Source organism: Amia ocellicauda, chromosome 2 (genome assembly GCF_036373705.1).
Source record: "Amia ocellicauda isolate fAmiCal2 chromosome 2, fAmiCal2.hap1, whole genome shotgun sequence".
Lineage (NCBI taxonomy): Eukaryota > Metazoa > Chordata > Actinopteri > Amiiformes > Amiidae > Amia > Amia ocellicauda.
In genome coordinates this window covers 45,762,227-45,774,906 of record NC_089851.1, presented here as the reverse complement: position 1 = coordinate 45,774,906, position 12,680 = coordinate 45,762,227, and the positions used below count along the sequence as shown (strand labels likewise).

Sequence of the window (12,680 nt, the reverse complement as noted above, 5' to 3'; positions counted from 1 at the left end):
GTGTGTGATTGAAAAATGTTCTCCCACATCATCTCTAAATGAAGTCGTGACTGATTGTATAATAATCCATGAGAAACGGCTTTCAGTCGCATGTGACTAAACTCACCTGTTCTCACACGCCTACTCCCTCCCACGCCATGTACATTACCAACATTACTAATGTTATTATGTCTTTAATACGTGATTTAACTCGTTCCGTTTGGTGGAAACAATACCAGTCTATTCGACACATTCATGACAAAAAAGGGTGCATTGTAATTCCAACTGCGACCACTAGAGGAAGACAAACTCACAGTTAAAGGTTTTATAGCAGGACATGCTCGTCTGCTGATAAATCAGTATTAATAACACAAGTCACTGGAATTGCTTCCTTCTAATGTTTCTGTTGTCAATTAATACAGGCCCAAAATTAGAGACACAGATACAAACGTGTGTAATGGCTTACACCGATATATTTAGTAGTTGTAGTTTAAATGAATTGAATGAATTAAGTTGACACTATGGTATTCATTAAATCGATTAGCTTTACCAATATTGTTCATACAGTGTGACGCCCCTTCAGACGGGTGATGAAACTGCTTGTCACTTACGTCGTATAGTATCAATTGTATAATTTGGAGTTTATTAAAGACAAATTCAGTCTAGTAAGTGCACACTCTAGACATCCCAGATGATTTAACAGACCTGAGGGTGTGTACATTTGTGACTCCCCCCCTATAACAGCTATAGAGATGTAAATACATTACTGTTAATTGATTTCCAAATAGCTCTTTATGTATTCTGCAAAATCGGGTATACAAACATTATGTGCTCAAATATTATAGAGAACGCCTGGAATTAACACTTAAATAAGTAAGTAGGGTACGTTAAATAAAGAAATCAATCAATTAATCAATCAATCAACCAATCAAAAATATTATGTATAGTGCCTTTTCATTCACCCCTACATGACCGCAGTCAACAACTGACTCGAAATAGACCAAGCTGTGAAAACCTGCTTTAGGAAAGCCGTGTATCATCACTGCACCATCCATCTAAGCGCGCATGTACAGCTGCTGTTTTAGGTGAACTGTCTGGGGACCTAATTACTCAACTCCTGTGCAGCTACGTACGGCTGAAGGGCGTCCTCTGCCCGGGATCTGCCCCTGCCACTGAACCTGTTCCTGCCCGGGTCCTGCCCCTGCCACTTACTTTGTTCCTGCCGGGGACCTGCCCTTGCCACTGTTCCTGCCCAGCACTTGCCCTGGCACTGAGTCTGTTCCTGGCACTGGATTCTCCCAGAGCCGGAGTAAACCTCTTTAGTATTCTGGGTGTCAGTCTGGCGCAAAAAGACACCGGCTTTCTCCAAATCCGATTGACGTCAGAGCAAGAAATTCCTCCTGTCAGACACCCACACAGCGTCACTGCACTGTCCGTGCGCCGGGTCCCTGGAGGCGCCTCCATCTAGTCCAGATATGAGATCTAGATGGTTTCTCCTCGGTCCGTAACCCCGCATTCAACAGGACTCGTCGTAATAATCGTGAAGGGGCGCTAAATCCCCAGTCATTGTGTGTCAGCCTGTGTTGACCTGACTGGCCGGCTACACAAGCAAATACTCAGCTGTCCACCTCCCTGGGCTACTGCTGCCCCCCAACCCCCTGTAAAAGCAGACATTCAATGCAATATTTTGGGGAAACTTTATTTGCAAAACGACCAGCCTACAATATAATGTTAGGCCTGGGTTGCAATACCATGTATTATACAGACAGACAGACAAACAGATAGATACAGTTAAAATTGAAAAATAGATACTAGTCTTCTTAATGTAGCATATTGGTTAAAACCAATAAGCCATTTTTAATATTATACAGTAGTGCCTGTGTAGAATGAAATATATTATTATTATTATTATTATTATTATAACTTTTCTTTGCAGAAGGCCTTATCCAGGTAGACAATTGTTTCAGTATATATGTCTAGTGTAAGGTCCATACTGAGCTCAGCGGTGGCCACTTATGGTGTCAATGTCCGCAGCTCTACAAACCAGTGTTTCAAACCAGGCGGGGTTTCGCATTAGTGGCCCAGATCTTGATCAGTCTTGATGCAAATAGAAGAAGGCTCGCCTTTGCTGACAAATTATTCAAAAAAGAGAGAAGAAAATGGTCTGTAAGTGTCACTTGCACGTCACTGAATTAGTGTGGGCGTGAGGAGGAGCATCGCCGCCCCTCTCCAAACGGGGAGCAGCATTTCACTCCGGCTCTCCTGTCTGCGTAAAAACCTGCCGCTGGAAGTGGATGGCGATGCCCGATGAGCAGAAATATAGCACGTTTTTCATTCAGACTATTTAAGATCTGCACACTCCAATGGTTTTACCAAATATAGGATGGGATTTACTCTGAACGGCAGATATATTTCACTGATTCTTGCTGTGCAGTTAGGTGAGTGTTCAAGCATTGGTACAGTTTTAAATGTCTGCAGCTTTTTATGTTTGTTGTGCTTGTTCGTTATTATTATTATTATTATTATTATTATTATTATTATTATTATTATTATTATTGTATTATTTTAATGTATTTGTAATCTTGGAAAGTTACTGTGCATTCGAATGGACTGATAGGTGTCCAATTAAGTGTCTGTATTTGCGTGAGGAACGACTTAAATTGCTACGAAATGGAAAGCTTTTTTTTTTTTTACTGAAACAAATCCGAAAACGCGTGTTTTTAGATTCACTTTCTATGAATAATGTTAGTAAATCGTCCGGGAACTCGGTGCTTTCGATTCTTTTAATTTGGTACCGTTTTCATTTAAATGCGACATACGACGAACATTGTGGTTATTTTGCAGAGACAAATGTTATCTGGCAATTGGACTGTTTAAACACATGGTGCGAAACCCCCATCTTAAGCAAGCAATGAAAACGGATACACATAAATATCTAAACATATAAAACAAATAAAGGTCATGAATGTGCACTGAGTTGACCACAGCAAAGATGCACTCTTCTCCCCCGCGTTGCATGACCTTACAGCAGGGATCTGCATCCTCAGCACCAGGAGCACCAGGAGGCAAATGTGGAGATAAATAATTCAAATAACGAGCATAGCAATGATAGAGAAGCTGCACTGAACAAATTGTGGTGTTGCGGAGACTCGGGTTGCTTGGGTGTTACATGTACAGTTTCACATTTACCAGTTTCAATGAATCAGGGCACTGACTGCAAACCAGTGGCGCCTTATTCTCATGTAGAGCATCCCAAACAAACTCCACATCATATTTACAACACTGATTTACACACACCTGTCAAGTATTTATTATTATTATTATTATTATTATTATTATTATTATTATTATTATTATTATTATTATTAGTAGTAGTAGTAGTAGTAGTAGTAGTAGTATCATCATCATCATATCTATTATTATCGTTATTATCATTATTAAGATTATAAAAACAGATGCGTAAAATATTCATAAATCCACACAAAGTAAAACATAAATGCATTTAAAAAAATATGATGTATCTTTTAAAACGAGGATGTACAATCTGTAAAATAAACAAAGAAACAAACTAACATAAAACCCCACTACATACTCCACTTAAAACTGTACCGGCTACATATATGTTAGTTTCAAGGAAATTATTATTATTCATTTAAGCTTTTTCCTCTGCCAATATATATAAAGTCAGGTTATAATACTAACATTTAAAATTAAAAATTGGATGATAATTAGCATGTAGTTGTTGCGATGTTCTAGATTAATTTAGTCTAATGCTTATGTATTTCGTTAGTAGGATAGTTTTATATTACAGTTATTATTTCCTCTATTTTTTATTATTATGTAGTTTTACTGTTGCTATTGCCGCTGCTGCTGCTGCTGCTGCTACTACTACTACTACTACTACTACTACTACTACTACTACTACTACTAATACTAATACGACCATTACAAGCCTATAGTAGCAGTATATTCGCAGGAGGATTGAGTGGAGTCTAGTATTCATTATACAGCAAAAGCCTTCTGCCCGTCCATTCTTTATAGTTAAGACCTTGGAGGCACGAATGGTCGTATGAAGTGATTTGTGTTTGAGTGAATGTCTAATATAATCCATGCATTTGTTCATGTGTGTGAGGAGGAGTATTTATTATGGTTACATGCCAATTGTGCAGAACGTAAATTGGGTAATTGATGGGTGGCCTTCCGGTTCCCTGTATTACACCAGTTATGTAACTGCGATTTTCCGCACACAGAATTATTTTCCTTCTTTCTCTGCCCATATTCCCCTCCCACCCCGAGCCCTGGCTGTTATTATTCCGCTGTTTGGCTGCAATGCGTCCTGTATGTTTCCAAATATTGAAAGAATGCGGACTTGCAATAACTGCATAAATTATAAACAGCTGTAACCCGCACTTGCGATTAGTACGCCTCCCATTGCTGCGTTTTAAAATCATCTTACAAAATATAGGCATACAATTAAAATAAAACTGTTACGTGTGTTTTGTGTTCTGGTGGGAGCTTTCCAATATTTAATATGTTATAATGCAACCTTCCTTTATTAGAATATGCATTAATATAGCCTCCTCTTTTTGGGGGAGTGTAGTGTTAAGAAATTAATAATACTTTGGATACACGGTATGAAAATAAAACCCTTTTGGCGGCATTAAATCATATTTCCCAGTTATAGGCATGGACAAATCTTTATTTATTTATTTATTTATTTATTTATTTATTTATTTTTAGTTCAGCTATTTTAAACAGGCACCATTTCAATATATAGACAATGTACATTTTGAATAACGCTAACTCAGCACATCAAACACGTGGGATGGGATTCCGGACATATATTAATGTAAAAAAAGCGCCTGATTATCAATGTAGCTGTAGCCTATATAATGTAACAGTACCGCATAAATTGAGTGAGACGAATCTTGCTTTCTCTCACCTTTTAACGAATTTATGCACGCAATTTTAAAGAAAGAAGGAAAGAAAGGAAGAAAAATAAATATCACACTTACGTCGGCTGGGAAGTTCACCAGTTCGCATATGTTTATTACTATCTGCCTCAATGAACCAACATTTATTCCAAAGGATTGTAATATTTGTAAAAACAGGAATAATAATAATAATAATAATAATAATAATAATAATAATAATAATAATAATAATAATACATTTTAAACAAATCTACAAATTAGGTGGAACTACTTCTATAGACGTGCATACCCGAAAACAGGGCCAATAATTAATAGTAAAAACAGACAACCAGTGTGTGTGTGTGTGTGTGTGTATATATATATATATATATATATATAACTGTAAATATACTATTAATATTGAAAAAAAATACAATTCTAATATATCATGTTATTATTTATTTATTTATTTATTAGCAGACGCCCTTGTGCAGGGCGACTTACAAAATATAAGAGCAATACAAAGTGCAAATGTTAGGTATAATGCATAGTTCCCTGTATATAGGTGTGTGTGTATATAAATATATGTATCACTCTTGAGCTGTGCAAGGTGCATTGATCTGTCATTGCTGTCTAACTCAGCTCTGGATGGATGAGGATAGATACGATGTTCACGGCTCTCACCCGAGAGCTCATCCACTGGATACAATCAGATCAATTGACCGCATCTCTGCTCAACCAACCAGGGAAGTAAACACACGCAGGCGTTCATGAAAAATTAGTTCAAGTAGGATTAAAGAGACAAAGCAGAACTCATGTTGCAGGCCCTGTTACTTGTCCATCCTGTCGTCACGCATTTTCAAATCTCCCCCCCCAACAACACCTTCACAATTCCGAGAGTGGTGAGCGCCACGACTTATTTAATTAAGCAATTACGCATCTAGCCACTCGGCGCCTGTACCTCGCCAAAACCCAGAGCACCGACAGAAACTGTTTTAAAACCAAGTCATATAAAATAACAATAGCAACATTTTATTCAGCAATTAAAAGAAAATAGCCCCCTGCCTCCTGTTGGGAAATTAAAACTGAACCAGCGTGACATTTTGAATGTATCCTCATTGAAAGCGTGACTGAAAACTAGATTCAAATATTGCATTATAATACTGGCTACGTAATGTTCACACGTTTAATATTTATGTATTTTAACTTAATAATAACAATAATAATATATCCATAAAAACGAACACAGTAGAAAAATACGAAATGCATGTCAGTACATATTTAAAGGTCGAATATTTTGCAATTATTTGTATTAGTAGTAGTAGCCTAGTAGTAGTAATATTCCATTATAGTCTTATCGGTAATGTCTTATTTGTAGGGGTAATTGTAAAGCTAGTATTTCGAACAGCTGGTAGTAAAAGTACATGTATGAAGACTGATCTATGTATATTGTATGTGTTTTGCAGCGTATGTGCTCCAGGCGGTGCGGGCTGCGGGGAAATGTGACACCGTGTTTAAAGGCTTCTCGGACTGCCTGCTCAGACTGGGCGAGAACATGGTGAACTACCCCCAGGAGCTGGACGACAAGGAAAACCTGCAGACCATCTGCTCGTAAGTGGAGGTTTTACCAAAGCCCCGTAAAGGTTGCCTGCCATGTTTAACTCACCCCCTCTAAAAGAAATGTTAGAAACGGCCCAGATCAGGCCGGCTCGGCACGACGCGCTCTGTACTGGAGACAGATGGCACCAGAGCCCAGGTCGATGGAAGGATCTCGCAGGGGGTTAATTCTCCATTACAGAAACACCCCCCACCCGCTAATTGCAATAAGATATACAGGCAGTCACCATGGGGTTGAGGGGTTCATGTCTTCGCCAGGACTTTGCAGTTATATCTGTCAGGTTACGCACACAAGTGCACTTGCTTCTTGTTAATAATAATAATAATAATAATAATAATAATAATAATAATAATAATAATAATAATAATAATAATAATATGTAGTCAGTAGCATGTGAATGCATGTAGGAACTGTACATTAATTTAGCTTATTTTATCGATTGCCATATTAGAAATAAAATATTTTAAAAATTGGAAACTTATAACACGAGTTTAAGGTTTTGGAGATTTTATTTGGAAATAAGAAACAATGAATGCATACATAAATCAGTTCACTGTTTCTTACCAAAAACAGAAAGGGGATTTTTTTTAAAAAATAGCATGGGATGAAGGTAACAGAGCCGTGTGGATGAAATATATTTTTCTCCTCAGTATCTTTTCCTGGTCGTTTGGTAATGATTACAATGTCTTATTAAAATTTCCGTGGTCACGTTGTTTTGAGTATACATCTATACTAATATTAGTTTATTCATTATGGTGCACATTAGGCTTTTACGAAAACCAAAACCAAAACCTTCTCACAAAGTCGTCAATCAAAGGGTATATCTTAGATTAAACTGGGCGCGAGTGAATTCAGCTGAAGGTGCGACCGCCTCGTCTTTGGCAGAGGCTCCGGGCCGCAAAGGGTTAAAGTGCGGGTCAGGCGCGGGTGTCTCTCCCCTCCTCTGCCATTGCCACCTCGGGGGAGGAGAAGAGATCGGGGGTGTTTTAATTTCCCGTGGGGAGATGCAATTACAACAGAGATACTGCAATAGAAGCAAAAGCAGTCGCCCTGGCATCTCCATATCTCATTATTTATTACAAATGTATTAAACAGTGATGTCGGGTCGCACTTAAAAAAAAATAAGGGGGAGGGGGTTGTAAATTAAAGCTTGCCGAGTTGACAAGAACCAGGCGCCTACAAGGGTCGAATCAGAGTCAGTGGAACTCAGTGTCATTATTCCAAACGTTTAATGCTTTAATTGTAATTCATTAAATTGTATTTTAATTATGATTTAATTGTAATTCGCTTTAATTGGGCTTTGGTTTTGGTGTGGTCACTCCATCATTCACATTGTGTGCTATTTCTTATTCTGTGAGTAAGTAAATTACTGCAAACAGTTTGACTTCATTGGTAGTGGAAATTCAAGATTACTGACCCATCTGTGGTCAGCAAGAAGGTCCTTGTGAGAGACGGAGAGAAAGCTGTAGGGTAAAATAATCTCTCCAGAAGAGGCTGACACTGTACTTGGCATTACTTTATGAGCATGCATTTCCCTCCCAAATCTACACGCAACGAACCACAGTTTCAATATTGAAATATCTAGAGTAGGCGGCTGTATTAATGTTTCCCCTGATATCCGGTGAGCTAGCATATATCACAATGTGATCTCATAATCATTTTTTAAGATGGGATAAAATTATACTTGGTTACTGAAAATACACAGACCTACATTGTCTTCATTTTTATTTCCGTTTGTGTTCAGCGCAATATCTCTAACCGTTTATTTTTATATTGATGTGTATATTATTTTGGACATGAACCCGTAAGATGTGTGTTTTCTGCAGCTCTGCCACGATTTTTCTAACTACAGTCAAAATAGTAATAATTCAAAATAGCACAAATGATCTTACAAAGCAATTCCCAGATGTTGGTTAACATATCAAAATCGTGAATTTTAACGGTCACTGTAGAAAATGTCACTTTTAACAGCAATTGTGAAAAATGTATTCAATTCGTTTATTTTTGTGTTTGCTCATTCAATCATTCATTCAGTCAATGATTCGTTAATTTTGTCTCTAGATCCATACGACTAAAGACGATGTAGTAGTATTGTAGACGTGTTCCTGTGCCAATAATGATTACGCACAGGAAAGGGGCCCGGTTATAATGAAGGACTAAATTATTAATAAGTCTGTTTGATTGCATGATGCAGCAACAATTAAAGTCGGGTAGCAGAAGCAGTCATGCATTATTGATGCGCTGTAGGATCTGCGCTAAGGTCTTGCGTTGCCTTCCCTTATTATACACCTGTGTTGTCATCTTTTTTTCCTCCCATTTACAGGTACTGGGATGATTTCCATGCCTGCGCCACCACAGCCCTCGCAGATTGCCAAGAAGGAGCGACGGATCTGTGGGAGAAACTCAAGAAGGAATCCAGAAACCTGGAGTTCAGGGGTAGTTTATTTGAACTGTGTGGAGGGGGCAACGGGGCATCCAAACGCACCGGCCACTTTGGCTCCACCGTCTTTCTTATAGCACTTTGCGCTTTAGTGACATGGCTGGCTTTTTAGGAAGAAGAAGAAGAAGAAGAAGAAGAAGAAGAAGAAGAAGAAGAAGAAGAAGAAGAAGAAGAAAAAAGAACAATAGCAACAGCAACAATAACGATAACAAATCCACCTTATTAACACCCTTTTGGATTATGTGCTATAAAACAAAAAACAAAAAAACATCCCAGGAAACTGCGATTTTCTGGTGACCCTGACTTCGCGCCTTTGGGGAGGGAAGCATCTTTCTATAGTGATTCATTTTTTCCCCATTTTGATTTGCCAAATTTGTTACCAAACCCATTGCGGAGCTATAGACGGGAGACCTCACTCAATGCCTGTTTTGTCATCGACTCACTCACCTACAGAGAAACATCTAAAGAAAATTAAAACCAACAAAATAACAACGAAAACAAATAATAATAATAATAATAATAATAAAAAAACACTCAGGAACGGCTGTAGCCATTTAAAGAGTGGTGGGTCTGGAAGTGATGGCCGAGACGACAGGTATGGGACCGGACGATGGATGGGGGTGTTGGGGGACGGTGGAGAAGATCGTCCGTTGATCCCCTATACAAAAATATCGAGAATAATAAAGACTGCTGCCAATCAGCTCCACTGTGTGTTTCAGTCATTATAATAGAATATGTTTTTACATACAAAAATGGGAAAAAAAAAGAAAATGGAAAAAAAAAACAACACCAAGAAGACATGCTGGATGCGAGATGAATCATCCGGATGGAGTGAATTATGTCAGCTTTATTTGATGTTGCCAAGGCATAGACCACGTTTCACTGCCTTTAAACGATATGTATATTTGTTTGTTTGTTTGTTTGTTTCTGGGGATGTTGCAAATCATACCTGAATATTGCAGAAGTATAAGAAGATTATAAAAAGGGACTGTGTATATGAAATCATTTTGAGAAATTAGATAACTAAACCTAAAAAGATTTTAACGACAGATTACATATTATATAGGCCAACTCTAACTCAAAATTGCTACAAAGTATAATATATATATATATATATATATATATAAATATATATTAAATAAACCAGTTATTGTTTGAAAAGAAGGTGTGTGGTGTTCTTTTGGATACTAATTTGAATTACATATCATAACATCTACTCAATTCATGGAAAAACGGTGTGAAATTGAATTATATGGCAATTTGGGCCCTGGGTTTAACCCCAATCTCAGAGAAGCCCATTGTCGTGACTGTGATCTAATTAACACAATTATGTGCTAAATGACGCAATCCCATATTTTTTAATTTAAATATATAATAATAATAATAATAATAATAATAATAATAATAATAATAATAATACAAAAAAAGTATAATGTCGTTTCTATAATTCGTAAATGTCGGGATATTATTTATGTATGTGTTTATCTGTATTATAAATTTATATATTTTCCGAAAGCCGGTGAATATTGTTAGAAACGGTTTTGCTCAAAAGGTTGAATGACAAATATGAGTATATATGGATACTCATGTTATAATAGCAGATCTGTGCAGCAATGGCACGGAATGGCCTCCTATTGATTTGGCAGGGAAACTGCAGCAGCCCTTTCTATTTTTAGCTGACTGGCGTGCTGGTGTTAGAAGACTAAAATAAAGCACCTTCAGCTTGTGTATGAAGAGGTAAAGAGAAAACGGAGAAGATGTTATTTCTTTGTAGTTTATTTTTATGTTCTCCTAGTTTTTTTTTTTTTGTAATACAAAGTCAATGTCGCACAGCGGCGCGGTCTCCAGATGCATCAATTAATCCGCGGTGAATTTGTTTTAATTCAAATCTCTTTGTGATGCCTCTGAACATGCATTTCCCCCAAGTGCCTCTTTTCCGACAAACACATGCCCTCATTGCCAATTCCAGAAATGCCCATAGCCTTGAGGAACGCCTTTCATCTTGACCTGATAAGGACATCACCAAGGTGCCCAGCCAGTGTATTAAACACATATCAATGAGACAATGCTATTTTAAGCAATGTCATAATTGGGATTAATTGGAATAGTTATTTCAACAATACCACTGCTGATTTTAAGAGTCTGTCGTATTTTCCTGAAACGGTGACACATGTGAGCAGATGTGAACGAATAAATCAGTCGGTCAGTGCTGTCGTTTTAGGGCTATAGAAATATAATATAATGTTAGCATTGACGTGTAGTAAAAGCAAAGACAGACCCACCAGCAATAGGGGGCGTTAACGGGATTGTAAAGCAGTCTTCACAAGATGCTTCTGTATTGGGAGACACTGAACGAGAAATGTCTGTAATCCCATTTGAAGCTTTTATGGACCTCCGGTAACTCCCAGCCCTAGCAATTGGTCTCAAAGAATTCCGTCATTCTGCATGGGCAAGATAAATTATTATTATTAGTATATATATATATATATATATATATATATATATATATATATATATATATATATATATATATATATATATATATATGTATATGTGTATATATGTATATATGTATATATATGTATATATATATATATGTATATATGTATATATGTATATATATGTATATATGTATATATATATACATATATATATACATATATATATATATACGTATATATATACATATATATATATATATATATATATATATATATATATATATATATATATGCATATTTTAAAATGTTTGAATTACATTATTATTATTATTATTATTATTATTATTATTATTATTATTAGTAGTAGTAGTAGTAGTAGTAGTAGTAGTAGTAGTAGTAGTAGTAAAGTGACTAGGCCTATATGTCCCAGACCAACCGATTTTATTCACCCCACAGGACTGATGTGCACAGCTGACAGGTTCTTCATTAATATGGATGAACAGAAAATACAACCTCTAGAAATAAATATGCTTTATTTCAGGTTGCGCGTCGAATTGCCTGTGGACAGACTTGGAGCAGCCGTATCTGCTAAATCAGGATTAACACCTGAATTGCCGGTATAAAATGTGGACGTTCATGGTCAATCATGCATCATGCGCCATCTACAGAGGATAGAGAAGGTCAGCAGGTATACGGGTCGAATGAATAAATAGTTATTTAAAACTAAATCAAAATCTAGGCCCAAGTCTGTGGCACATACAAGGAGATTAGCGTCTTTGGTATAGTCTATTTGAAGGCTACGCATGTTCCTTTCTCCTTTTCTTCTTCTTTTTTTCTTCCTCTCCCAAGATACAGTTATATTGAGCTTCAAGAGTGAGGGAAAAATACTATTACTACTGCTACCATTTATTATTATTATTATTATTATTATCATAAAACAATGTATTTTCCATTGCGTGCTTTTGCGCGTCTGACTTTACAGAATTAGATCAAATCCAGTTTTTCAGCTGGTCCTCCAGTTATTTACCAAGTATGTCTGCTCGGTATTTTAAAGGCATGTCTTTGGTCTTTTTCAAACGACCTCAATATGTATTCTTTCGTCATTCTTATTTCCTGTAAGAGCTTTCTTTATTTTCTGGAAAGTTTCTGTTTTGTTTATTTGTATGCTTATATCCAAATTCTAGAATTTTCATCATTCATGTATTATTGTTTATTAGATCAACCTTTACAGCAGAGCCCATGTTTTATGAATATAGTTACATTATTTATGAATTCCCAAAGCGGGTCCA

General features: G+C 36.7%; 1 protein-coding gene across 1 annotated transcript; it reads left to right on the top strand.

The window, feature by feature from the left end:
• Nucleotides 1-2,167: 2,167 nt before the first annotated feature.
• Nucleotides 2,168-9,650, top strand: nrn1a (neuritin 1a). Its single transcript, XM_066724424.1, has 3 exons — nucleotides 2,168-2,417; nucleotides 6,359-6,503; nucleotides 8,834-9,650. Exons 1-3 carry the CDS (start codon nucleotides 2,363-2,365, stop codon nucleotides 9,060-9,062), a joined length of 429 nt encoding a protein of 142 aa, XP_066580521.1. The 5' UTR covers nucleotides 2,168-2,362; the 3' UTR covers nucleotides 9,063-9,650.
• Nucleotides 9,651-12,680: the final 3,030 nt, after the last annotated feature.

What these genes read in the sequence shown, in the direction of transcription:
- nrn1a (XM_066724424.1), top strand. Translation starts at nt 2,363, where the DNA reads ATGGGATTTACTCTGAACGGCAGATATATTTCACTGATTCTTGCTGTG. An exon ending in GATTCTTGCTGTGCAGTTAG is followed by an intron (nt 2,418 to 6,358) that starts GTGAGTGTTCAA and finishes TGTGTTTTGCAG; the next exon opens with CGTATGTGCTCCAGGCGGTG. An exon ending in AACCTGCAGACCATCTGCTC is followed by an intron (nt 6,504 to 8,833) that starts GTAAGTGGAGGT and finishes TCCCATTTACAG; the next exon opens with GTACTGGGATGATTTCCATG.